This window comes from Lates calcarifer, linkage group LG20 (genome assembly GCF_001640805.2).
Source record: "Lates calcarifer isolate ASB-BC8 linkage group LG20, TLL_Latcal_v3, whole genome shotgun sequence".
In the NCBI taxonomy this organism is placed as follows: Eukaryota; Metazoa; Chordata; class Actinopteri; family Centropomidae; genus Lates; species Lates calcarifer.
Genome location: NC_066852.1, coordinates 22,140,977 through 22,167,754, shown reverse-complemented (window position 1 = coordinate 22,167,754; position 26,778 = coordinate 22,140,977). Strand labels below are relative to the sequence as shown.

The 26,778-nt window shown below is 39.7% G+C and overlaps 3 protein-coding genes across 3 annotated transcripts; all 3 read right to left on the bottom strand.

The window, feature by feature from the left end:
* Positions 1-464: 464 nt before the first annotated feature.
* LOC108894056 (serine/threonine-protein kinase pim-2) lies at positions 465-4,467 on the bottom strand. The gene is made up of 9 exons (XM_018692619.2): positions 3,388-4,467; positions 2,884-3,174; positions 2,402-2,605; positions 2,188-2,282; positions 2,057-2,104; positions 1,711-1,929; positions 1,379-1,559; positions 1,082-1,255; positions 465-963 (listed from the first exon to the last, which is right to left on the bottom strand). The coding sequence occupies exons 1-9, from the start codon at positions 3,449-3,451 to the stop codon at positions 872-874; spliced, it is 1,368 nt and encodes a 455-aa protein (XP_018548135.1). The 5' UTR covers positions 3,452-4,467; the 3' UTR covers positions 465-871.
* A 141-nt stretch (positions 4,468-4,608) lies between these two features.
* Positions 4,609-9,736, bottom strand: LOC108894057 (uncharacterized). The gene is made up of 6 exons (XM_018692620.2): positions 9,549-9,736; positions 8,645-8,752; positions 8,465-8,507; positions 8,140-8,264; positions 7,414-7,472; positions 4,609-6,671 (listed from the first exon to the last, which is right to left on the bottom strand). The coding sequence occupies exons 1-6, from the start codon at positions 9,559-9,561 to the stop codon at positions 6,159-6,161; spliced, it is 861 nt and encodes a 286-aa protein (XP_018548136.1). The 5' UTR covers positions 9,562-9,736; the 3' UTR covers positions 4,609-6,158.
* Positions 9,737-10,957: 1,221 nt separating this feature from the next.
* si:ch1073-15f19.2 (T-cell surface protein tactile) lies at positions 10,958-16,015 on the bottom strand. The gene is made up of 7 exons (XM_018692625.2): positions 15,818-16,015; positions 15,248-15,583; positions 14,574-14,683; positions 14,254-14,410; positions 12,391-12,876; positions 11,503-11,602; positions 10,958-11,324 (listed from the first exon to the last, which is right to left on the bottom strand). Exons 1-7 carry the CDS (start codon positions 15,897-15,899, stop codon positions 11,201-11,203), a joined length of 1,395 nt encoding a protein of 464 aa, XP_018548141.1. The 5' UTR covers positions 15,900-16,015; the 3' UTR covers positions 10,958-11,200.
* Between the last annotated feature and the right edge of the window lie 10,763 nt (positions 16,016-26,778).

Genomic DNA, 26,778 nt, shown 5'->3' with positions numbered 1-26,778 from the left:
CAGGCCTTTGCTGTCAGGGCCCTTCAACTCTGGAGCACCCTGCCCAAGGCTCTGAGGTCTATTACTTTTTATTTGTGTTACACTGAGGTTTTACTTTTTCCTGTTCTGTGTGTGTTATACATTTTATTTGCTTATTTCACTCTTATTTTAAAAATTTTGAAATATAGCCCTTGTCCTTGTAGTTTTGCTTTGAAAGGTGCTGTATAAGAAAAGTTAATACTTCTTTGTCTTATAATAATTATTATTATTATTTGAAGGCAAGATGTCTTTTCTTATGAAAGAGGTAATGATTTTTGATTCAAACCTTAAATGTTGGATGAAAAATAATCAAAACTCCACATGACTTTTACCACTCACAATGTGAAATTCAGGATCATTGTCAACGCTATTCTTTGCATGTCTTTCACCATAACAGAGATAAAAGAATGGAGGTAGAGTACAGCATTTCTATCATTAAAAATGCAATAAGAAAAAGAATAACCTCTCAGAGATCTAAAGGCAAGATTAATTTATTGGATTCTAAAGGCCTATATCAGCAGCAGCTCCTGACCCAGCCCAAGCTCTCTAAGAAGACGAGGAAAAACTCCCCAAATTCCTGAGGCTACAGGGCAATGGGAAGAAACCTCGGGAAAGGCAATTCAAAGAGAGATCCCCTCTCCACGGACGGCTGGGTGGCACTACAGGATCTGCAAAAAGGCTGTTACTGATGTAAGAAGTTTGATATAGTCCAATTAGATTAGTCCAATAAATGAGTGTCTTCACATCCCCCTTCCTGTCACAGAGAGAGCAGCATTAGTAATTGTTTGACATTTTTATGGCATGTTTGGCTGGAGTTTTAAGTGTGTCTGCGTGTTGAGGGGGGTGGAGTAGTTTATCTGAGCCATGGGTGAAGCAGGAGCTGCTCCAGAGTAGCACGCTCCTCGGGGACTTTTGTCAAACACATTTGCAAGAAATCCTGGCAATCTGGAGAGAAAGAGGAAGAATGATGAAGGTAATGTCTACAGTGATCCATCAGGATGTGCGCTAAAATGAGCAGATGTGTGTCTGCTGACAGGTTTGGGTATGAGTGTGTTTTTCTTACCTTCAGACAGGGTATTGCTGATTTTCAGCTCATCTCTGAGGAACCTTGGGGTCTCAAACTGTGTGTTTCTGTGGAGCATCTCAAAGAGGACCACACCCACCTGCCACACCGTTGTTGGGCCAGCCCAGTACGTCTTACGACTGTAAAACTCTGGAGGGATGTGAGCAGGTGTACCTAGAGTACACAGACCCAATAATAAGACAGTGTGGAGTAAGTAAGGAGTGAGTAAGAGGAGAGGCTTTGATTAAACGTAATTGTCACAGACTGAAGAGCAGTAGTAGAAGCCAGACATCTTACCATAGAAAACACGATACAGTGATCTTTTCTTGAAGAAACAGCTCAGGCCAAAGTCAATGAGGCGAACACGAGGGACCTCTGAGTCGGTCTCAATGAGGATGTTTTCCACCTTGATGTCCCGGTGAAAGATTTTCATTTCCTGTAATTCTGTTGCTGCATAAACCAGCTGCTTCAGTATGATCTAAGAGACAGACAGACAGAGAGATATGAGGGATGGGACATAATTGCTATCCCACCAAAGAGCAAGAAACATGTCCCTCCTGGGATTTGGATTTGCCCCAAGAACAGACCCTTTGTCACAGTGGCTACACATGGATCCTCCAGGAGCTTACCTTTGCCTCATCCTCCTGTAGTGAGCCTCCATTATCTTCTATGTACTGGAGGAGGTCCTCGCAGGGAACTGGTCTCTCCTGCACCAGGATCAGCTCCTTGCCCAGGTCGTACCAGTCCAGAAGAGACACGGGTGCTGACGTCCCCACTGATCCATTGTTTTTAGCGGCAAGTTTCAACATGACGGCCACTTCCACTGAGAGCTGCCTCCCATTGTGGTCCTGAAACATCATAACCAAGTAGACGATGAGGGAGAGACAATCCATAGATGACAATAATTCATCCATTGTACATTCAGTGAGGAATGAATATGGGAGATTTCAAATGTAGGTGGTGTTGATCACTTACCACTTCTTTGCACAACACTTTGTCGTTTGGGATGTGTTTGATAGCAACCTACAAGACACAGGAATCTGATTAGCACTGTCCAACCATATCACGTGTGTGTTTGTGTATAACAACGTGTGTGTAACACTTACTGGTAAATTATCTGCATTACGATATCCAGCAAACACAGATCCACACCCTCCTTCACCGAGCTGATTCTGCTCTGTGTATTTGGCCTCAAATTGAGCTGAATAGACACACACAGATTTAGTTTTACTTCAATACTCTTAATCCCTCTTATGTTACAACTGATGTAAATCCACCTCAATATAAAGTCAAACTCTACATTAATCACTACCTACTTACCTCTACGGGCCCTGAATAATGACTCCTCTTTGGTCTCCTTCTTAGTCTCCTCTTGAGTATTGTTTTTGGACTCTTTCAGATCCAGGCTCCTCTTCGTCTTCCTTGTCTGTCCGTCTGCATCAGCGGCGGCCTTCCTCTTACTGCTTCTCTTGTTCACATGCTCCAAGGCTGTACTGCAGCCTTCCAGAGGGTTGCTGCTGCTCTCTACAGATGAGAGGAAAACCCAGGAAAAAAATAAATAAGCAATAAGCAAATAAATAGTCCAAAAGAAAACTACCTGTAGTGTGTTTGGTGTAACCAAGGTTTTGGAAACAGATGTTGGTTTTAAAATGTTATAATCTCAGACAGATATCTCTAAAATAATCCAAACTAATGGACATTTGAGTGCTCTATGTATTTATAAATCCAGTATATATATAAACCTCATGTAAACTGTAAACTGATGATACACCCTCAGCTGTAACTGCACATGATGAGCCTACCTCTATCAGTTTCCACTGAGGAGGAAGTTGACTCTCTGTTGTACTGGTTAAGAAGTCCTCCCTTCTGTTTCTTTGTCTTTTTTGATGGTGCATCTCCATTGTCCCTGTCTTTCCTCTTCTTTCCTCTCACACTGCTGTCCTCCTCAGAGTTGCTACAGGGTTCAGTCATCCTAGAGACCTTTGTCTTTTTGCTTTGGGTATTCTTTACAGGACTGGCCTCCCTTTTAGTACTCCTCATCCTGCCATCCATTGCAGATGCTGTACTTTGTTGTGTGGTGCTGCCACTGCGCTCTGTAAATGAGGGAAACACAGTAAGACATCAGTTTGTTGTGAATTGTAGTCTCTCAGATCACAGATAACTAATCAGAGTAGGAAAAGGGGCTCAACAACAGGAATCAACGATCTATTATGAGTACTAACTGAAATAGTGCTCACTCTACCTCATAAGTTGTATGGATCATTAACATAAGTAACTGCAGGTTTCTGCCTGGATTTCTCTCTTACCTTGATCTCTCCTTCGAGCCAGACAGCGGTGAGTCTTAATCCTTTTTGCGGGTTCTTTGTCCATAACGATCTTCGAGAAGTTTCAAACACGATAACTTGAGAATATCAACTGAATGTATATCCAAGAGTTGTTTGTTATACTGAGTCTCCCAGTGTGCTCTCAAGGTTAAATGCAAGGAACAAGGAATGTGGTGACATCAGTCAAGAGTTCATCTCAGTGATGCCACAGTGCAGTGTTCCAGAATATGCAAATTAGTGTTTAGAATAGATTGTGTGTGTTAAATATGTGAAAAAGTTTGGATTAGCCACTAAAAAGTATTAAGTCACATCTCAGATGAGTCAAACAATACAAGCATAGTGTGCAATTCCCCTCAGTCTCCTGTCTGACCCTGCTACAAATTAAAATGCCCTCAGGTTGTTTATACACCAGTTATGTTCATATACACCTAAAATGCAACAGCAAGTAACCGTGGTCTTGGAGCAGCATCAGTTCTGACCAGGACAATACTAGTTAGCCAACTGCTATACACATATATCATATTGCATTCTGCTTCTTCTCCCATCAAAGATGATATGTAGTCCACAAAAAGAAAAACTCTTTGTTTTGTGGGAAAAGAAATACAGCAAACAGTTGGTTTTGATGAGCCATTCGAATCATTTTAACGTCACATAGACATTTAGTCAGAATCATGGATAAATAATGATGTTTGATCGAAACTACAGTGATATCCTCCTTTGCTAACCAGCTTTTGTATTTCAGAATATAATAGAGGCATAAGTAAGCTACTTGAGCTTTTGATGTTCAAGCACAAAACATTTAAATAATTTGCATGAGAGTAAACTACACATTAGAGGATAGGTTCACAATTTGTCACAAGTCTGTCTTAAAATGATAGTCAGGTGCCCATACAAGCACTGAAACTAGTTTTGCTTGTAATGATTTGTCCTGTTCATAGTGGACAGTAAGAGATGTAAAACTGGATTTGCTCTGGAGGTGGAGATGGTGAGTGAAATCACTGAATATCTAGAGGTAGAATGATGGGGAATTTGTTGTCCTTGTTTGTCCAAAAACAGGAAACACATGGGAGGTAAACACAGTCAATGACCAATCACTGTTCTCTTGCTTCATGTGGTATCTGCGTCGATGTCGCCCAAAAGTTTAGTCACATGGACCATGTCCACATCGGCACCGCTTTAATAGCAAAACCTCCAAGTCGAGGATGGCCGCTACAGAGAAACAATTTATTTACAAAAACAATAAATTAACAGGTAGAATTAAAGAGCAATGTAACATAACTTTCATCCAGACAAAGTGAGACTGCAGAATGAGGGAGATTTTACACAGCAGAGCACACCGGGCGCAGGCTCTTACAGCTAATGACCCTCCATTCAACACCTGCAACACATAAGAAAAGACACAGCAGGGACACCTAGTGCCCAGGTGGAGGGGTTGTCACACCACTGTAAAGACAATAAATGATTCCAGCATGGAAAACCTGTTCCAGTGTTCATATGTGGACCAGATTATTGCTTTAAGACAGGGACATATGCCTTTGTCTTCATAAAGAGGTGAAGAAATGGAAGTAAAGTGATTTTCCTTTTGCCTTTCATCTTCCCACTATCTGCTACTGGAAGACACCTTAAAAGCTTCATGTGCTGTTTGAGCAGAAAAAAGTGTCCCCTTTATTATGACACTGAAAGAAATCAGGGAAACTTCCTGTGCAATCCAGCTGACTGGCACATACCATAAAGTGTCTGTAGAGACAGATACTCATAGTATCCAGTCAATACATGTATTGATTGGGCACACAAGTATTGGCAGTTACTAATAGTGCCCTGTTATTTTTGTGTGGCTTCCCTGCATGTCTGCAACAGTTAGATCCAAAACTCCTCAGGCCAAAAATGAATCCATATGGGGGAAGTAGGCCATAGTCAGCTATTGAAAAACCGTCAACTAACGGTTAGTGCGCTGCAGGCCCTGACTGCTGAGTTCACTTCAGAGCTCAGTTCCCTCATCAGATAGCAGGGCAGTGAATTACTCTTCCTGAGTGGGGATGGCAGAGGGGGAAATTATCATTTAAGCAGATGGCACATTAGCTTGTAAGTGCAATAGATTATAAAGGTAATGACCATTATCACAAGTTTGATGTGGAAAATCCTCTGTGGGTGATATTTGCATAACAATATGCCCACATGGAAAATAAAAAGACATTAATATCCTGCTTAAAGTTTTCCCCCTTTTTTGCATTTTTATGACTGACAGGCAGATTCACGTGTGCTTAGGCAAGCACTTTCATTCAAGAAAATATTGTCTCTGGAGGCCTCACCATTGCCTGCAGTACGGAAAACATATGCACTTTTTTTTTCTTCTTCACACCCTTCTATGAGACATCTGTTGACGTATGACTGGGAGACATCAAAACAGTGAAAGATCTTCCTTGACCTGTGATGATCTGATGTTTTTCCTCACCTTTTGCAACAAACTGAAAATTTCCACATGGCACTTGACCTCTAAATGTCACACACAAAATTTCCTTTTCCCTTTATGTCCTCTACATTTATTGCATCCTCTGCACAGAAAGGTACACTTTTGTTCCTCAGTTGCTCAACATGGAGAGTTCAAGAGGAAGCTTGTTTACATCAAAGAGGAAATTGCTCAACTGTATGAAACATATCGAGCACTGGAGATGACATAGTTTTCAGTCTTATGCATACAGCAATAGATAATAGATTTAAAGTTAAATAATAATAAGTCTCAGTATGATTTCTGTCTAATCATGTTGGTCAGTATCATGGCTAAAGCTGCTGATGAAATGATCTGTGTCACTCTGAATAGCCTGTACCTCTGAGAGCTGTGTACATACAGCTCCATTACCAACACCTATCTGTCTTTCTTTTCTTTCCTCACTCTCTTGCTCTGCTCTCCATTCTCTACTCCCCCTGTCCTCCCACCTTCTTATACCCTCCCACCCCATGCTCTCCCCCTCCACGTTCATGCCCCTTTCTCTCTCCATCTCCTCTGTCTCTTGGGCTATCTGTTGACTGTTCTGGTAGATGCTGCTGTGTGAGACCATGGTGCTGGTGTCTCTGGAAGGAAGGTGGGCCTCCATGTCTCCCTCCACTTCCAAGAAAGAATTCATGGGGGGTGTTGGGTGAGCTGGCTGCTGATCCTGACGGGTGCTTCGCCCATGAGTCTGGTCTTGCTGATGGCGATGCTTCTGCTTCTTGCGTTTCTTTGCCACCTTCAGATCCAACGAGGCATAATTCAGGTCAGGCTCTAAAGGCTGGTTTCAGTCAGCGGAGACGAAATAGGTTGGTTAAACACAAATTTTCAGTTGTTTTTATACAGTTCTGTAGCACTGTAGAGGTCCTTGTGGCTGTGTGTTTTCAAGTATTTCTGTAAGTCTAGTTTATTTTTAGAACATTGTGTGCTTAATTTTGTTCACTTGTTCACAGTCTTACTGACCACAATGTGTCTGTCGTGTTAGCTGCTTTCCGTTTTGAAAGCAAATTTACATGGGTATTTTTACACAAAATGCATCACATATTAAGCTCCAGCATGAACAAAACAACACATATACCAAAATACCAGCATTTACCAGATGTGTTCAAGCAATAGGTTTTGAACATGATCGTAAACAACTTGCGCCCATTTTTGCTCGTCATGTTAAAGTGCGTACTATATTCACTACATTTCACCTTCCATTCTGGAAATGCAAGGCTTTAACAATGAGATTTAAGAAAATAATTCATCCAGGGAAAAGAGCAAATAATCAGTAAAAATAAAAACTTTAAACAGGCGCAGAATTAACCTCAAACCACAGAACACAGAAACCTAATGCAGAATTTTTCCACTCTGCTATAACACTGTCCGTCCCTACACATGCTATTAAATGTAAGATAAAATAAAATATGTTAATACAATAAGTGATAACATTACATAGAGTATTAATGAAAACTATGTAGGAATTATATAAGAACTACATCTACACAACCGTAATACAATAATGAAAATATAGCACTTACCTTCAAACGATCTCGTGTGTGTTGCGTGGTCATCGCCTCATAGCAAACCTCGACAGAACCTGAACAAGTAAAACATGTTTTGAAGCACATATAAATCACATGAATGAGATAACAGAATAATTTGCGTTGGCCCGAGGCTCAACTACTAACTAAATTACAAAGAGACAATGCAGCTAGTACTTATCTAAAGGAATTTAAACAGCAGGTGTATGAGAAATATCCTTTAATTTATGCATTAATCTAAACTCTAACCTGCATAGAATTGATTCAGATTATTTTCAGCTTGTTTCAGTGTACACTTTGAATGTTTCTATAAATCAGCCACACAGCATTTGCAAAAATCTACAATCTACAAAAACAGAAAAAGGAAACAATGTAATAAGAAATGGTAAATATATATTTCTTTTAGTACATTCAGCCTTTTTTCACCATTGCACAAATATGCACAATACTATGCTTCATGTAAACAGTGTTTAATATTACACCTCATGTGAATACATGGATGGTGTAAATATCTTTAACGACAAACAATGCAAATTTCCCCACATGGAATTAATAAAGTTCATCTTATCTTAATATCTTATCTTAAATGTTATAGAAAAATCTCAGCATATACAAAAATAACTTGCGTGACATGATAGTATGAGTAACACTGGCATGATAAGAAAAATGCAGTGAGTCACAGTTATTTTTTATAAATGTGACAGAAGGCAGGCCTGTGCTCACCTCTTCTGTCTGTGCTGATGTTGCCATAGATTGGATTTTCCTGTTGCTCATGATGATTGTGTAGATTTTCCTGCTGCTCATGATGATTGAGGTCATGAAAATAATGGCCTTCATCCTGTGAGGGGCTTTGACAAGATATAGAGGAACAATTTCACAGTTTATTTGTACAGTAAGATGTTATTTGTAGATAAGAAAGAAAATGGACATATTGGAGTTCCTATTATTACTTATTACAAAGTAAAATGTACTGGGCTGGATAATAACGAGCTGACAAGCACACGTTTAAGCCTAATTTTTTTTTTTTTTAAGTAAATAAAAAGCTTACCCTTCTTCTCTGTAAATATGTGGGTAACAGCAGTCATTTTTGTCTGTGTAAACAAAATATTAATTTATAGAATGTCCTGTTGTCCTTGTAGAAGCAGAGAGAAGTTTGAAATCAACTGTGACTAGTTTTAAGAAAGCAAAACAATATTTTAATAAAGACTGACTTTACATAAAATCATACCTCTGCACAAAGTGGTTCTCCGTCTGATGCAGAAGATGACATTGAGGCACATAGAGAACAACAAGCCCAGGAATAACAGCACCAGACCTATCAGCTCAATGTGGCAGTCTAAAAGACAAAAACAAACTGATGATTAATCTAAATGTCAGTAAATATTTGGAATTTCCCTCTGTACATCTCAATGACAAACTGAGGAGATGGAACATTTTTAAAATGCATCATCACCAATGAAAGGCAAACATTTTCAATCAATTGTTTCAACAACACTAGAAAATTTCAGCCCCTGATTTTTGAGATGAGGAACTGGAGGAAAAACAGAGAAAGCTGCACCGCTAAAAATGTTATGCTCCTTCTAAAATTAACAGTGTATACTATAGTGTATCTACCTTGTCTAGAAACAGTCTAGAAATCATCATTAGACCCTCCATTTTATGAATTTCTTAATGCTAGTGCCAGTTTCACCTAAACACTGACAAATTTAGCAGGAAATTTACTTTCCCTACTGTAACCACAGTTCTGTGAATATATTGCAATTTCTGTGTAAGCGAATCTAGTGTGCTGTGCATGATATGATGAAATACATACTATGACGCAAACAAAGTACAGTTATGTGAGGACACTAAACTACAATAAACACAGCAATATACCATTAAATACATAAATACACAGCAATGATTATCAACTCATTTTTTTGTTTGTTTGTTGTAATCTTCCAGTCTTTACTTTTATCCTTTGTTCTGCCATGTTTGTCACATGTGCGTGCGCATGGGCAAAAGCAACAATTTGTAGAATTGCACTAAGGGATAGATACAATATTTACACAGATATGAACAATATAGAAAGTTAGATGCAAGTTGGAAAGTCTAAAAATATTTTTCCAGACGTTGCTCTGATCCTACCGTACCATATTTATCCATATTCCAGCTGTCTTGAACCAAACTGGTTGTCTGTCTGACACGACTGCTCTCAGGCTTCAGGGCATCACTGTGTTTAGTCAGTGAGGTGTGCTCCACTGTAGTCTATTTTTACCTTGCCGTAGTTACCTCTGTCTTATCACAGTGCTTTGAAAACTGGCTGCTCTTCAGTTACAAACAGGAAACTATGTAACCTCATTCTGAGGCACCCGGTCTCAGTACCACTGTAAGACACTAAATGATTTCAAATAGATCGCCACATTACTATCTAAAGATGGCAATGGTTTGTAAGCGTCTGTTTGGAACATCAAAACTTCAAGATTAATGAAAACATTTGTACATTTTAAAATGTCAGCACAGAAAAATGCATTACACCCTAAATTTTTAATTTGCCAGATGTTTAAAAAATTCCAAATACATGCGTACTGGATTTTTTTTTTTTTCAATTTTATTTTCAAATGAACATCTAATCCTAGCCCTCACTTCATGAGTCTGATTTTGATCCTAAAATAAGTCTGAGGAGTAAAATAAATAGTTAAACTCATAGAAACAACATTTTCAGCTTTGAGTTGTCAGGTCAAAGACCTGAATAACTAGCACACATATGTTTTGGTTTGGGTACAGTACATTAGACCTTTGTGCATTATAAGGACTTTGTGTGCACAAACGTCAGAGCTCTGTGTATCAAGAATTTATATCCTGCATACACATGGTACGCTGTGGTTTTGCTACTGTGGTTGGAAAATCAAAAGCAAAAAAAGTGCAGTTGTGAAGGGTTTCTTGGTAGAGCTAAATGCATTACCATGTGTGAATGTATTTACAGTGTGTGAAAAAACATCTTTTACTGAGAAGCAGACCTTGCTTAATTTGGTCTTCAAATGAAAATTTCAAAGTTAATTATAACAACGCAGGAGTAAAAATAAATAAATAAAAGCAGCAAATACTCAGAAATATGATAAGCTGTATTGTTTCCGAAAACCATTTCCTTTGTATGTGTATAATGGCATTCAGCGGTTGTTATATTTGTTAGCCATTTAGCCCATGTGGTTTGTGGTTTAAGCCCCATTTTGTAAAGTCAAATGTCACCCTGTGGTACCTGTGGACAACAGTAGCCTTTGATTTAAAGCCTTCAGTCAAATGACAACGTCAACACAGAACAGCTACTTTAGCGGAGGCCACTGGGCCTTTAGACAGTAAATCCTAATTCAGAGGCAGCAGGTCTTTAAAAGACACAGAGAGTAAATCAGCTGTACTGTTTTTGTAGTTTTGTCTCTATGACATTGTTGCAACATCACTTAGTACAGTGAATGTATTATGTAATGTTGCAACAGTGTCACAGGAGAAATAAGTAACTAACACAAGCAGCTGCAGTGTAATAGTTTAGAGTGAACACAGTGAGTCAAATTAAATAAGCTTTTATTTTCAAAATGTAATGGTGATTTAAAAAAAAAAAATACATTTAATACAAAAGAGTAAGAATAAAAGCAAACCATAAAAACATTTCATACACAACAGCATAGTGCACCCCACCCATCCAGTATATATACACGGCTCACATTTACGCTGCAGTTTGACACTGACCACAACTGAAAGCAATACAGCTCATAATTCTACATGTAACCAAGACAGGGTAAAGCTAACACTACACATATTGTACAGAGTTACACCTTGAGGTCGGGAAAGGCTGTGTTGAAATCTCCTGGTGTCTTGCAGCTGTATACTTGACTGGAGGAGGAGGGGGTTTGAACGGAGGCGGCAGAGCCATCCTAAAGAGAGAGTGAGAGCACAGTTATTGACCAGTAGCATTGCTAGGAAGTTAGCTGTATCCAGGAAGCATGGAGATGTCATAGCTAATGTGCATCTATAAACAAGACAGATAGCAATATATTTCCTGTCTTTCAGGGTCAACCCAGTGCATGACCCTGAATATGTGCAGAGTTTCACCTCTTTTTTATAAGGTGTCTTCTGTAGAGAAAGCCAGCCACAACGATCAATACCATTGTTGGAATGATGATTAACACCACCAGATGACTCCGTGCAGTATCTAAGAAGCAGATTCAGAATGAGGAAAAGTGCAATTTTGGAGTACAACAACAGCTACAGATGCATTTCTAAGATATTGATCAGGTTGCTCCATTGAAACCCAGCAGACTTCAACAAATATTGATTTTTTTTTTTTTTTTTAAATGTAGAGCTAAAACTTTTTGCCTTGAGGCATAAGAGTGTGCCTTGCAGCTCTCCCCCTAAGCTGGTCGCACACCAACCCCAGAAGCTGACACTGCTTTTACTGAGTTGTCAGTCTTGAAAAGGCCTCTAGCCTGAGGCTGAGAATACTGGAGTCTGTAAAGCCTCGACATCTCATGAAGGTGCAGATGGTGAGGGCAAATAAACTGTGGCTAATATTCATCTGTAGTTTGTGGCTATTTGCTGCTTTCAAACAGTTTCTGTTGTTTATTGAAGCTGCACTGAAGCTGCTCGCCTCACCTCGATAGCCACAAACACAGCTAATCACACTGCTGGCAGTCCCCAGAGCAAATGATGTGCTCCAAACAACCTGAGAGCATCAGTAAAAAGTCAGTTTCAGGCAACAAAGGAATGGCTCTAAGCTAGAGACAGAATAGTAAAGCATAGTATAACCTAACACTGACTGAAAAGTTTAGGGTTTTTTCCCCTCTTTAATTGTATCATAATTTTTTTGGAGTGGCAGGGCAGAGAATGGTCACAGACTTTGTGCTTGAAATGTTGGGGAAATGCATTTCTGGAGGGAAAGGAAGCAAATCAAGTATTTCTCTGCACTGATCAATTATCTGTGAAATATTAAGTAATTATTACCTTTGGCTACAACTCCACTTCCAGTCCTCAGTGTTGAGTTTATGCCAGGAATTTCATACTTTTGTGTAATGTTTCCCAAGGTGCCTGATTCCTGTGGCCTGACAGAGATGATGTCCTCTGGGTTCGCTGTATGCGGTGTGGACTCATTCTTCGTTCTATCACCTTCCTGTGTTGATCTGAACACTGTGCTGCTGTAACTTAATGTAGTAGAGTTGAGTAAATGATCAGGGTCAGTGTGTGTGGCAGGAGATGATGTGACACTTTGATGCGTATAATTTGTCCCAGAGGTTGCATGCTCTCCATGTGTGATCGTAACATTGCTGAGGTTTGGATTATCGTCTGTCACACTGGTACCCGAACTCATGGTCCAAGTGACGTTGGTGTCAGTGGTTGAAAGGCCAGTGGTCAGTGATGTGGTTAGGCTGCTGGTAGGTTCCGTCAAATCCTCTTCAGTTACGTAAGTCTGCGGTAACACTGTTGTGAAATCTAAAAGTAGCAAAACACGGAGGTCTACAGTAAGCATGCAGCAACAGTGTACTGTAGTGTTATGACAAAAACATACTCTTGGAGCTTCACAGAGCTTACTTGTAAGAAAAGAAACACCTGACATGGAGAACTGTGGACATAAATGAACAAACTGTGAAATATCCATCATGTAGGATCCCAGTTTAGCACATAAACCCTCCACATAAAACAAGTTGTTTTTATTACATCTCAGTTTTTTTATATAGTTCCCAAAATGTTGAACTATTCCTTTGATGAACTTAGAGCAGGGACTGTAAGTAATGCACTTCAAAATTTTAAAATACCCAATGCACAGTGATACATCATTAAAACATGGGCAAAGCTGGCATTTATGAACTCTCTGTGCATAATCAATAGGTGAAATAAGGTAAAGAGCTTATTCAAGATCCTAGATTGTGAAGCCATGGGCACAGATTCCCCGGGTAAAGGTGTGGGCATGAATTGCAATAAAGTGCATATTCCAAGGTAATGAGTACAGTTAATCCACTGTGCGTCTTTTTTTCTGCTGTATTTTTTTTTATCTTGAGTACCCCCATACATATACATGGACAGACCCATCATTAATCTCAGGTGTTAATTAATATGCTTGTAAATTTGTTAATATTCACATGCATATTAAATGCAATCCAATGCTGTGCAATGTGATCGAAGACAACACTGTGTCCGTTTCAAGTGGCTTATCTTAGTGTTTTTCAAACCTTCATTAAGGCTGCACTACTCCAGTTTGTCCAACAGATCGTGCTCTCACCCCATGTCATGATTTAGAGACGCTGCTGAGACTCCGTTTAGGGGGTTTGTTCTGGAGGCTTGAGGGTAAAGAACAGGAAGTACAGGAAGTGACTTGTGACGTCTGTGTGGCTTGTGTTTTTTGCTTCTGTTACATTTTCAAACTCTCATGAAAAACGTACACAGGATGAGAGCAACAGTCAACTGGGGATTATTCTCCTACTTAAGCACAGCCCACTCACAACAACTGACGTGCAGTTTGTTTTGTTTTGTCTTTTAATCCCATGGGGCAATTGATTTGCAGCAAATAGTTTAGTTAAAGTTTTGTAGCTTTCAGTTTATTCACAGTTACTGGTGCTTTCTCCTAACATAGCTGGCAGATTCAAAATCCTTTGAATCTCTCTCTTTCCTTTCAGCTAATTAAAAATGAAAATTGAGTGAGCTATAGTATAATAACAAAAGTCAAGTATCGGCTCCCTGGTCCAGTGCAGTTTATTAAGTCATTCAGTCTCTTAGGCCCCACCACTACATTGCTAATCCAGCCCTGAGGAAATGCTGAAACTGAGTATGACATAAAGAGAGAAACAGCAGCAAAGAAATGGAGACACTCACCTGTCCTTAAACTTGTGGTTGCTGTTAGCACTGTGATGGTAAACTCTCTATGCAGACTTTCAGTTCCTGTGCTGACAGTCAGTGTATAAACCCCTGACTGAGCATCGGTCACCGAACAAAGCTTCAGGGACTCATCCTCAGACACCAGCGTCTTGTTCTTGGGCAAAACAAGATTAAGTAGCACATAAATACCTCATAGGTTTTGATGTCAGAAGCAATCAAATCCTCTTGGCACTCACTGAATGTGTAATTGAATAAATAAATAAAACATAATTGAAGTAAAATTCACTGAAATGGGCTGATTAACTGGTTTCTTTTACCTTGGTCCACCTGAACTGTGCATCGGCGTAGGTGTTGCACTGAATGGTCACATTTTCTCCACTATAGACGTCAACAGTGCTATTTGCATCACACATTACTTTAATACCCTCTAGCAGAGAGAAAATGTGAGGTTAAAATAGATTCTTGACAACACAAAAATGCTTATGTAAAACATTTGATGTAAAAAGAATCCAACAGACGACTAAAAAGGGTGATACTACTGACTACTGTGGTTTCAGATGTGCTATACATGAACAACACACTGATTAACTCTAATTGTCTCCTGCCTCTGTTATGATCATAACATCCCTTCAGTTCACTTGCAGCTGAAAAGTAGAAGGTAAGGGTACATTGTGCCTGCGTCATTGCACAACTACATGACTGATTAGGAAAAAAAATGAGGCCAAACAGAGGGATGAAAGTAAATGTCTTGTGGCAAACAAAGCTCTCAGACGGGTTCTTGCAATTATTACATACATTTGCTCAGAAGTAAATAACTGCTAAGATTGGCAGAGGAGTAATGCACTGATGCAATCAGGAGTAATATGAAATATATGCAATGGACAATAAGATAGGAAGTGGCTGTACATATCTATCCAAAGCCTAAACCTGCTGCTGCAGAGTCTGGTTGGGGCATGTAGGTGTGACTTTGCATGTACTCGCCTTGTCTTACCTTTGATCTTTAGCTCCGTCTCCCTCCTGATGGAGCCATGAGGAAAAGTTGTAATGTCACAAATATAGATGCCACTGTCCCATGTCTTCACAGCAGGAAGGTGTAGATGGGAGCTCTTCAAATGATCTGTGTCATTGTTCTGAATCTGTATGGTGACATTATGCCAAAACAGATGGACTCCATGACCATAGCTATACAGAGCCATCTTTATGTTTTCTTTTCCTTTCTTACTCCATTCATAGCTGACAATCTTGAGATTAGGAAGGCTTTTTACAACACAAGGTAAGGTAACATTCTGGCCCTCCACTGCTTCTACCATCTTAGCATCCTGGAGCCCTGTTAAGAACATCAGATATAGCGTTGGAAGCAAGAAAAATGAGGAGACAAAATCACTTACACTTTGAAGTTGATAATAAAGACTGCAATCCGTTGGGAAGCAGGCAGATAAAATCGTAGCATTATACTGAGGCAGCGTGTCACACCAGAAGCACACACATCTCAAACCCATGGTGAATATCCTATCTTTGCTGCTATATTATATGAGCAACAGCACATGTGGTCCAGGATTACCTTGTATAATAGAGGCATGGAGGAGGAGAGAGAGGGCCGTTCCCAGAGCTGTTCCAGCCATGTTTGAGCTCCCCAAACTCATTACGATCAATCAGGCTGAATCCATTGAGGGATTCAGCATAGACAGAAACAGAAGACTGTCAGCTGAGGTTAAAGAGTGGGGCCGAGACTGTGAGACAGAGAACAGGATGACCTATCTGCACAGGAAGCCACACAGAGACATAGAATGAGTCACGGTGTAGTTTTGGCGCTGCTGCTTTGTGGTGAAAACCTCTGGTGCACAGCGGATATTTGCAATAGGGGTAAATCCTTGCAGCGCTGTCAGGGCTAACTAAAAGATGCAGAGATAGACTCATTTGATTTCAGATTACGTCGCTGATGATCTAAAATCATCCAGTGAGACATATACCGAGGGAGCACACAAACAACAACAAGACGGAACATTAATTAGTGTGTTCATTTAAATAAACTTCTAATTCATTAATTCATTCCAATCATGCACAGGTTGAACAATTCAACCTCCAACTCAAAAGGGTCCTCATGAGCAAATTAATACACTAAACATGTATATAAAGATAGACTCTTGCAGACGCATGCATCCCAAACACATGAAGACACACACTCTATACACACCTGTCACAATTTTGTATCAGTGATGCGCACGATTATGCATTTCTTCTAGCTTCACCTGTTGGTCAATACATACTTGACAGAAAATAGATCCTAGAAATCCTTTTATTCCCTCATTATTTTATTTTGATTGTGAGCCACTTAGCAGAACTGAACTCACTTAAATGTAATAAAGATGAAATGACTGTTTACTCTATTCTTTAGAGACAACTGATATTATTCCCGTGAGACATAATGTCACAACACTGGATGTTTAATGCATAAATTAATTCTTCAAAGAACTGAGTCATTTGTCTGCTGCTTTGAGAGAGAGATGGCCTCACATAACTATATCCAATTAGCGCAGATCATAAGAATAAACTGTGAAATCTGTTTGAATCTTCTAACCAAAGGCTATATCTTTCTGCATATCTAATAGTCATGGCCAGGCTAACAAAAAGCAGATAATTAGGTAAATGTTTTTGTAAAAAATTATCTTCTGGGATTTAAGATAAACCTGTTGATATTTGATGAATGTGTGGCAGTGTTTTCAAAGGTTAGGGCAGCATTTTTTTTGAGCATCTAATTTCATTAGTTAATCAGAACGAAAGCATTTTTTTTTTTTTTTTTACTGTTATTATAATCACAGAATGCTTTTATCCAAACAGCTTGTGCACCTTTTGTTCTTTTCATCTCTCCTTCACATATTTTGAGCTCTCCTCTTCATTTATTATGAATACTCCCCGTAGACCTTCTGATGCACTTAAATGATTGATAATTTTACAGTCATATTCTGTGTATGACCTTTCTAACTTAAATTATTGCTCAGATGAGTGTCTGCCATCCAATGGGAGATTTCTATCAGTATTCTGTCAGTGTTTCATCAAATTGTAGGGAAGGGATCTTGCTGTATTGCTCCATTTGATAAGGGCAGCATCACTTCCCCAGGGAGTCGTGGATTTCTGACAGGCTGTAATATCACTGTGACTACTTCATTCAGTGGTCCAAGAAGAATGGTGAGAACAGAATGTAAGGCATTTGGCTGATAAGCATTATTTCAGCTTCTAATCACTGCCCAATGTTCCAGACAGAAAAGTTAAATAGAAACTATTCTCATTTGCAATCAAATAATAATGAAGAAAATGAATTATTGGCACTGGGAGGCTCTCCCCTCTGCCCTCCCTCTCTTGATGAGAAGGACAGCAAGTGCTGCGACCTGCTGATGCACCCCTGCCCCTCCTGCATGCACTTGTTCCACACCAAGGTCATGGCTGCCTGGCCCCTGGATACCCCCCCATCATCTGCAGCAAATTGCACTTTTTGCAGCATATTGCACCAGAACACTAATTGTCCACTGTGTGTAGATATTTGTATCTATGGTTGTGTGTGTACACAAAGTGTATGTTTGTGTGTACGCTGACCTCAAGGGGTTGTGTGGCCACTGTTAGCGCTCACATTCTCACATTCTGCACTGCTCATTTAGCCACATTCACTGCCCAGGTTTGCTGTCAGCACAGTGCTATCTCTGTGAACGAGTGAGATTTTCAAAGGCAATGTATTATTAAAATCTGGGCATGTCGTACAGATTGTCTGACTACAAACCAGTCGAGCCCTGAGAGACTATTTTATTGTACTGCTGCTAAATATGACAAAGAGTGTAATATATACTACTTTCTCATTCTAGCCCTCTGACAGATGATAATACACATGCTTTCTGTTAAGCATCATATCGGGGTATTGATCATGAGTGGGAGTTGATATATGTTTAAGATTACTATATAGCAAAATCGGAGCATTTCTACCAAGGAGCACATAGTGTACTACAAGGAGTGGGCACATTTTGTTAAGACTAAAACTTTTTGCTCCCTGGAGTCTGCAATGCAGAGACCAGACATCCCAATTAAATTGTGACAGTGCCAGTTTTAAAATGTCTGTCCTTGTATTCCGACAGGGATTCTCTGTGTCCCCACAATTGGTTAAGATTTTGAAAGCTCAGCTATTTGCATCCTGTGCATATTAAACAATGTTAAATTATGAATAGGTTTGTAAAAAATGATATGGTAGACCTGTACTGCAGTTTGCATTTTAATGGTTAGACTGGCAGAAAGAATGAACGACAGGCGGACCAACATCACCATCCTTAGGCTGCACTGCACGTGATGTTAAGGGAGGGCCCAGGTCGGGCGGTGGACTGAAGAAAAACTTGTGGTTTTTTTTGTCTTTTATTACTGCCCTTATTTTAGGGGAAGGCACTGACCCATCCATAAAATGATGCATTTACTTTTACAATTGTTTTCACCTCTTCCACCTTTCCCAAACTGTTCCTTTTTTGTGAGTCTTCTGTTTTCCTCATTACCTAACAGTATTTGGGGAAAAAAAAGTTCTTCTTTTGAAGAATAAATGGATGGGTACAAATAACAAGCCCAGCAATAACTCAGCAACTTCAAACTTTGAACATTAAACTTTCTGAAAGTGTGAAATTTTGGAGACCGTCAGGAGTGGGAGCCTGAGTGTGTGAGGGAGAGACAAATTGAGAGAACCATTGTGGTGGATAAAAATGGGTTTTATAACTTGTCAAGACTGGACACAATGGGCCACAGAATGAATGGTTTAAAATGGTGAATAGTGTATGAGGGTGTAAGATGGGATAGCAAACACAGAATATAACAATTTATTCATTACTCATTCACCCTGCACAAAAGTGACACAATGATCAGCAAGAACTGGGAGCTGTAATGAACTGAATGGTAAAATAAGAATTGAATTAATACTAATAAAACATAGACGACACTGTTACACCTTTGATTTACTGAGACAAACTGACAAAAAGGGAAATGGATGCAAGAGCAACAGATATTGACTCAATGCACAGACACAGAATTACAATATTCTGTACGATCAAGAGCTACACAGCACCAGAAAAACAAATAACACAATCTACAATCGAGTGCGATCACACAGTTCAACCAAATCCTGTGACTAAATGCAGCAAATTAGTTTATGGTCACTCTCTTCCATGGCATATACTCCTGTGTTTTCACAATGGCTCTCTCCCTGACAGAAACACTCATAATAAAACTAAACTTAGAAACCATTGGTTGTCTCAGAGCAAATCGGTGTTCTTTAAAAGCCATCAAAATGCCAGCTTAGAGCTGATAATCCCCAATTATCCCCTGGATATGAATAAAATATCTCTATCAAACAAAGCAGAGGGGGTGAATAAAAGTGAATGTGATGGCAATGGAGGATTCTGAATGCAGAAATGTTTTTTTTTTCCTCCCCTTGCTATTCTGCACAACAAAAGAAATGGCATCTGGCCACTTTCCTCCAGTGGTGAAGAGGAGTTTATTTGTGGTACATCTAAAATTGTTTTTTGGAGCTTATGAAGCCACTACAACAACAGCTTCGAGTCAGATTTCCCTTCTGTGAAAGGCGTAAAATTCTCTTGTTTATCTTAATTCTCTTTATTTCCATTCACTCCCTCCGGTGGGTGAGACATGCTTCTCCTTTTACTGTTTCGTGCATTTGATAGAACCAATAGGTTTCCCAAATTTGTTGTGTTGGGCTTTTACTTAGTTATTAGTACAATTTATTTTGCAGTACCACAACAATCTGTCACGCGATGAGCCAGATTCTTGGTGTGATGTGAAGATGTCCTGGAGTTTGATCATTCTTTCTGTACAGAACCCTGACACTGTTGTCTCCAGGCTTCTTCCTTGAATACAAGTCCCCTGGGAATTTGATTTACTGCAGCGAAGAAGCACTAACCCAACAGATGACAACCTCAGGCTCCAACTGTTCATTACTGCTATGATATGCACGGCTCCATCACGTATTCAATCCCTTACTCCAGCCTGTACTTTTCCATGTCTTTTCTATCAGCAGTCCCGTGCGGTCTCTCTCTGGAACGTCATCCAATGATGAGGGTTAAATATGCCTCAACTCTCAAGAGACAGTCCTACAATACGTGGAATTGCTTAGCACCCATAATTTATTATAATGAAATCTGGGCCTATATTCTGACCGTTCCCTCAGGAAGAGCTATACAACTGCTTTTACATAAGGTAGCCAAACTTGTCAGGTGGGAAATATAGCTATAAAACATCCAATGAACTTAAAGCTCCGGTGATATTTTTCACACAGCAAAGAAACAAATGAATATGCGCGATGTTAAAGTGAGTCACTCAGTGATCAAGAGACTTACGACTCTATAGAGTTGTGTAGCCTCATAGCTCATTGTTACAGTTTCATAGCCAGCAGATTTACTGTATGGCTCAATTGCACTGCTTTCATCAACCTCATTTCCAGCAGCAACAGGCAGCAACAACAATAAATCTCTGTTAAGCCCATGCTACACTACCTGCCCTGCATAAGGGTTAGTGATCAGCTGGTAAAGAAACTTACATTTCAATTAGCAAAACACTCACGGTGCTGAACAGCTAAAAGAAAGTACATTCACAATGTGGTCAGAATCACAACTTCAAAGGAATGCTAATATCACACTGTGTAAAAGGTAAGTTCCTGCTAAACCATCAGCCTTTTAACAGCTGTCACAGCTTTGAACTTGTTCTATTTATTTACTAATACAGACATCATCTTTCAGAGTTAGCACATAATTGACACCTATCTAACAGTAATTTGAGGAATGCCATAAAGACCGCCACATCTGCACATTGCACATGTCAGTTAAACTCAGGACCTTTAATATGGAACATGAGGACTGATGTAAAAAGGTCTCATCTTTCCTCAGCAAAGTTACAGATTACTTCTTGGAAAAAGCCGCCAGCTCGGTCTGTCAAGCTAATAACACTTCCCGATGCTAAGGCATGATTCTTCATGCAGTCACACACACACACACACACACAGTCACTACTTGTGTCTGACAGTTTTCACTGGGGTATTTTGTCTGTTATTATCTATAATGACATTTGAGGGGATTTAAGATTTTGACAGCTTGTCTATGGACCCTGGGAATGTGCACTGTGGGTCAAGTTTTGCAGAGGAGGGTTCACTGATGCCCACCATTTGACTGGAATAGTGACAAAGAAATTTAATCAGAAATTTAGCAATGTAGAGAACTATTTCTGAACTCCTTAGTTCACTCCTAGTTCATAAATGTGTGTCTACACTTGTCTGTGTGCTTTTGTGTAGGTAATAATGTGTTTTTTGGGGCAGTGGACAAGTAAACAACTCTCCTTCAGCTTTATCTGTCCAATCCAATCTAATCATAGAGGGAGTATTTGTACAGCCATGTTGGCTCCCACTGCACATTAGTTATATTTGATTGTCTTTTGATGTTCCCCAGTTGGTATTCAGCAGGTAGTGGCATTAGCATCAGCATGTGTTTTAGCCAAGTACTGTAATAACTGAGGAGAGAGGAGCAGTGGCTCTTTTTACCCAGAACAAAACAGCAACACAACAAAAACAACAGTTCTTTCCAAAGCTGCATTAATACTGCTAAGAAATGTGTCCTTTGTGCAGAAAACAGTGCTCTCTGAAGCCGTTTGTGTGCTTCCTCACATGTACATTAAAGACGAGCACACGCTTATAAACCTTGTGGTGAGTGTAAACAATGTTGTTTGTTGCCATTAGTGTTTTATCACAATGATTCCACCCAAGGCCCCTGTCTAGACATAACCACACCATGGCAGACATTTGCAAAGCCGTTTACCTCTAAAAGATCACAGCAAAGGATTTCAAAATGCTGCTTGTCCAATGGGAAAAACCTACTATGCCCCTAAAACCCTTACATCCATCTTCCAACACTGTGTAGCTGCTGAGCAGCAGCAACAGTGACCTCTGCAGCCACAAGTGGTAATTACAGGACGCTGGTTCATAAAATTCTATTGGGGTTCCCAATCCAAGTGGTTACTGGAGGCAGTGTGCCCCTGGAAGCTAACAGGTCATGTCTAGAGAGCAAAGCCTATCAATCACACAACAAACATGAGATTCAGTGAAGGGGTTGATGAGTGAAAGAAAGAAATGATGTGGGGATGAAAGAAGCACTATTCTCCCTGTTTAAGGTAAATAGTTGCATAATGTTGCTTTAAATAATTGTAACCATAAAAACACTGTTTAGATCATATGGCTCCCATAGCATTAGATCAGCAGCTGTGGTCAAATATACTCCACTCACCTCCTCCTTGCTAGTTATTTTGCTGCTTTTTATACCCATAAATGATACACAATGGATCATATGACCTATTCAGTGTCAGAAATAACATAGGAGAATCAATGTCTCACTTCCTGGCGGTAATAAAGGTCAGTTATCATGAACACAAAGACAAATCATACCTTTCTTGTGCAATGAAAAACTGCAGACTAAGCATTCTTTGGTCCACTCTGACTTAAAGGCAAGTGAGCAGAGAGTTGCCAACTAGGCAGCAGTGTTTGGAGTGAAATAAGGTGCTGCTGTGCTGGCATGGCGTAACAGAGTCACTTTGAAACATGACTCATTATCCTTGTGGCTAATTTCACTTTCACCTCTTCAAACATCCCTTGCTATTAGTCATCATGATTATCTCCTTCTAAGCTTCCTCTGACTGACAGATCTACTCTTGTAATGTCATTCCTCACAACCACTCTCAATATGAACAGTTTTAAGAGCAGCGATTAATGTCCCCTCATAATCACAGATTCCATTAAGTTTGATATTAAATATCATGATGTCTAATGCTGAAAAGAGGGGGCTGAAATTCATAATAATGGATTAAAAAAAAAAATAGAAAAAGTAAAAATGATTTTGGTCAGGTTACGCTACCTTATCAGCATGTAATACATGAATATTTTTAAATGAAAATTACCATTTTTGTCACAGTGACTGGAATTTGGATGGCTTTCCAACAATTGTAAAATATTTCGTTTCACTTCTTATTCCATTAATTCATATCCACTGAAGTTAGGGATGACGGGTCTTGAAAACCACAAAATCTTAAAAAAAAAAAAATTTTAAACAGTAAAACAAATAAGAGACCGAAGATATTCTTAATCATTAGTTATCAGCTGGAAAGCCAATGACATCTTGCCATCAAAAAATCCTGCAAACATGAAGTTTTATATTCAAAATATGATCACTGGTTCCTCTTTTAAAGCGTCTAAAATGTGCCACAATCAACAGATCATTTTGTGGAGGTGAAAGTTGTACAGTATGTCCAATAGCAAGCACTGGCTTGCTGTCAGTGGACTGACAGACTGACAGTGCCATCCCTAGAGCCGTGCTGCTAGTGCCACATTTTAAGCTAAATCTGTCTGACACATAGTATCTCTAAATTTGAATTTCCTCCAGTTCAACAGTTCCTGATCTTCAGTGTCAAAGAGTCCTGGATAGCTACCAATATTTCAATGGTATTGCTTTACCCGCTGCACTTTTGTGTAGGTGTTCTCAAAGAGGGGCCATTTTTGCTCATAGGTAGTTGATAAATGGGCCACAGATCCACAGAAGCCCTTCCGTCAAAGGGTAAAGACACATCAAAGCTATGTGCGTATGACTGCTATATTCCACCTCCATCCCTAAACCCTGGTAGTAGTGCATTGCCAAGAACCCTGCCTTCATCAGGGCCAAGATATTCTGTAATGACACTGTGTGCTTTGTTATTTTCTTCACCAGAGAGGATGTTCTTCTTACTATAGGTCCCCTGCCTGCATGCTACATCACTGATGAGCTTCAGGCAGAAGTCTTCAAATTTGCCTACGCACCTCACAATTGCAGTTCACTGTGCTTGGACCAGAAAGAAAGTGGGCAAGGCAGAGTGGATTTAAGCCGCTATACTCGCAGACTCTGACAGCATCATTTCCCTCAACTTTGGTAATAGCCACGTTTCATGGTCTGTGTACTCTCAGGCTGCTAACCACTCTCCCCACCACGGAAGGATCACTGGCCTGATTTTTCCTCTGGGAAAGGATAAAGTAGGAAATCAATCAAAATAAATAAATAAATAAAAATTAAAAGGGAAAATAGCTGGCAGTAATGTCAAGCATTCTCAGTTTTGATGGCCCAGAATACACAGTGAGGTCCTTTCAGACTGATAGACAGATATTAAAGGAGTGGAAAAATAAGCCATTTGCTCAGCAACCTTGATGTGATCATGATCTTCTTTTATTAGGTTCTTGTTCAATTTTGGTTTAAATTCCAGCTATTTCCTACATAGAGTGTTTCATTATCTGCTATTTGTGATATTTTCAGTGGTGCACACCAATAAACATAAACACAGCAGCACGTATCTCATGTGTTGATAGTTACATCACCCACTGGATACAAACCTACACAATTACACAAAAAAGCCCAAGTTAAATCTGAGTGCTCTCTTCATCTCTAAGACAGCAAATGGGACGTCAAAGACGATTACACATTAGACATCTCAGTACTACAAAGCAGGATCTGTGTCTGACTCCTCTACCCACATCATGCCTGCTTATGCAACGACCACTGTTCCTGTTCAGGCAAACAGCCAGTTAGTTTGAGCTTGGAGAGCACAGCAGCAACAGCAGTTCCAGTGTCCACATACTGAGAAATAGCATGGTACTGGTATGTGCATCCTGACCCCCCGCTGGTTAGCTAGCAGTTCCGTTTGAACTCTAGGCTCTATGCCAGTGCAACATACGGACAATACTTACTCACACAAAAAAGAAGAAAAAAAAACACTAATAGAATGATTCAATATCAGCTACATCCGCAGACCTCTGTGTTTGCCTTTAAAAAAAAAAAAAAAAAAAAAAAAAAAAAAAAATCACAGTTGCTTTCAGTTCCTAATCATCTGCACTCTGGCCTCCTATCAATTATAGAAGACAGTGATAATCCTAACAAAGGTATGGTTGCAGCGTACATGGAACCTTCAACATATGATGATGGTTTTGCAGACAGTCCTCGCCAGAAACAAGACAGCACTGATCCCTGAACAAATACTGTCTGAGACCAGTTTTTATATCTGGAATGAAATATAAAAAGACAAATGTTTTAACCCTCCAGCTAAAAGTTTCAGGTATGAGTTTTTGATGGATAGTTGGTTGTACAAGGCATATGGCTTTGACATAAGAGGACTTGATTTCCCCATGCTTTAGCTATGATCATAACAGAAAGATGGGCCAGTTTTATCATATGAGCACCCAAAATCAGGTAATGCTGGCAACCCCTAAAACACTCAAAATCATGTCAATACATGAAGTGAGAAATGACCAAAACAGGCACAACAGATATTTGCTGAACAGTATTTTCTGCAGCACAGAACAAGTTTAGAAAAAATGATAAATTCTGCATGTATTTCTAATAACAGTCAGTTTTTCTCTTGTGACAGAAACATAATTAAATTTTTTAAATTAACATATTGAGGAAGTCCCAAATTCATCCAGAATGTATCAGCAAAACACTGTGTGACAACATGTTTAATTAGTTTTCCTGCAGTATCTTCTTATAGCAACTAAAGCATAATTGATGTTTCTTATGGTTATAGGTACTCAAAGCCATTGGTGAAGATCAGGGAAAGATTGTGGGCTCAATACTGAAAACGTCAACAGTAAAAAGTATAAAACAGGATGTTGTTCCTGTTGTTCTTTAAACCCAACCACCACTGTGGCTCAGGATGTGAATCCTAGTCTCAGGTATGAAAGTCCTGCACTCTGTCCACCTGCCCTGTCACCCCCTGTCACCTTCCGTACTTGCTTGTGGTACAAAACAGGGCATTTCCCTCACACTAAAAAACACTGCTACAAAACATAACTCCAGCAGTTATGTTACTTGAAATGTTCTTGCCAAAGCAAGTTAGCTGCATATGCATAATTTCTAGGAGACAGGGCTGAATTCTAAATATATTCAGATTGAGTATGACTTTGAGAACTCAACTGCATTCACTCCGACACAATTAACGACGTGGCCTCATGTGGATCCACAGAGAAGCCTCCTTCATAGTACATTACCAACCTCCTGCCTCTGCTGAGACTCTGCAAAGTGCAGTTGTGTTTTGGTTTTGTAGTCCCTGGAAGCATCATGTGACAAGTCTTAGTGTGACAGAAGCTTGCTGTTGTACTGCAGTCCCCAATGCACTCAGTGCTCCTATTCCACAAGGGCATGATCTAGCTGTCCCCCTCAATTGAATACTGGGCTAACTGCGTGCAACAGAATAAGTCTTAATGAACTGTGCAGTGGGGAGGATTGTTGATCTGCTTCTCTCAGCTCTGTTTCCCTCTGTACTTCCTCTCTGACTGTTACTGTTGCTGCTCAGACAAGCTCTTGATCTGAAATCCCCTTTCAGCTCAGCGTATTTCACTTCTCATGTACTTAAAATATGATTATACCCTCACCTTGTCTGTCTATGCTTTGCACAGGAATGCCTCTCTTAGACACACATTTTATTGCTTTT

Bases quoted from the DNA above. Each gene is read 5' to 3' on its own strand.
- LOC108894056 (XM_018692619.2), bottom strand. From the start codon at position 3,451: ATGGACAAAGAACCCGCAAAAAGGATTAAGACTCACCGCTGTCTGGCT. The intron at 1,930-2,056 runs GTAAGTGATCAA...ATGATGTTTCAG, and splicing joins AAGTGTTGTGCAAAGAAGTG to GACCACAATGGGAGGCAGCT. The intron at 1,560-1,710 runs GTAAGCTCCTGG...TCTGTCTCTTAG, and splicing joins TACAGGAGGATGAGGCAAAG to ATCATACTGAAGCAGCTGGT.
- LOC108894057 (XM_018692620.2), bottom strand. The intron at 7,473-8,139 runs GTGAGCACAGGC...TTACTTGTTCAG, and splicing joins CATCAGCACAGACAGAAGAG to GTTCTGTCGAGGTTTGCTAT. The intron at 6,672-7,413 runs GTAAGTGCTATA...GACTGAAACCAG, and splicing joins ACACACGAGATCGTTTGAAG to CCTTTAGAGCCTGACCTGAA.
- si:ch1073-15f19.2 (XM_018692625.2), bottom strand. From the start codon at position 15,899: ATGAGTTTGGGGAGCTCAAACATGGCTGGAACAGCTCTGGGAACGGCC. The intron at 11,603-12,390 runs GTAATAATTACT...TCTGCTTCTTAG, and splicing joins AAGTGGAGTTGTAGCCAAAG to ATACTGCACGGAGTCATCTG. The intron at 11,325-11,502 runs GTGAAACTCTGC...CTCTCTCTTTAG, and splicing joins AGACACCTTATAAAAAAGAG to GATGGCTCTGCCGCCTCCGT.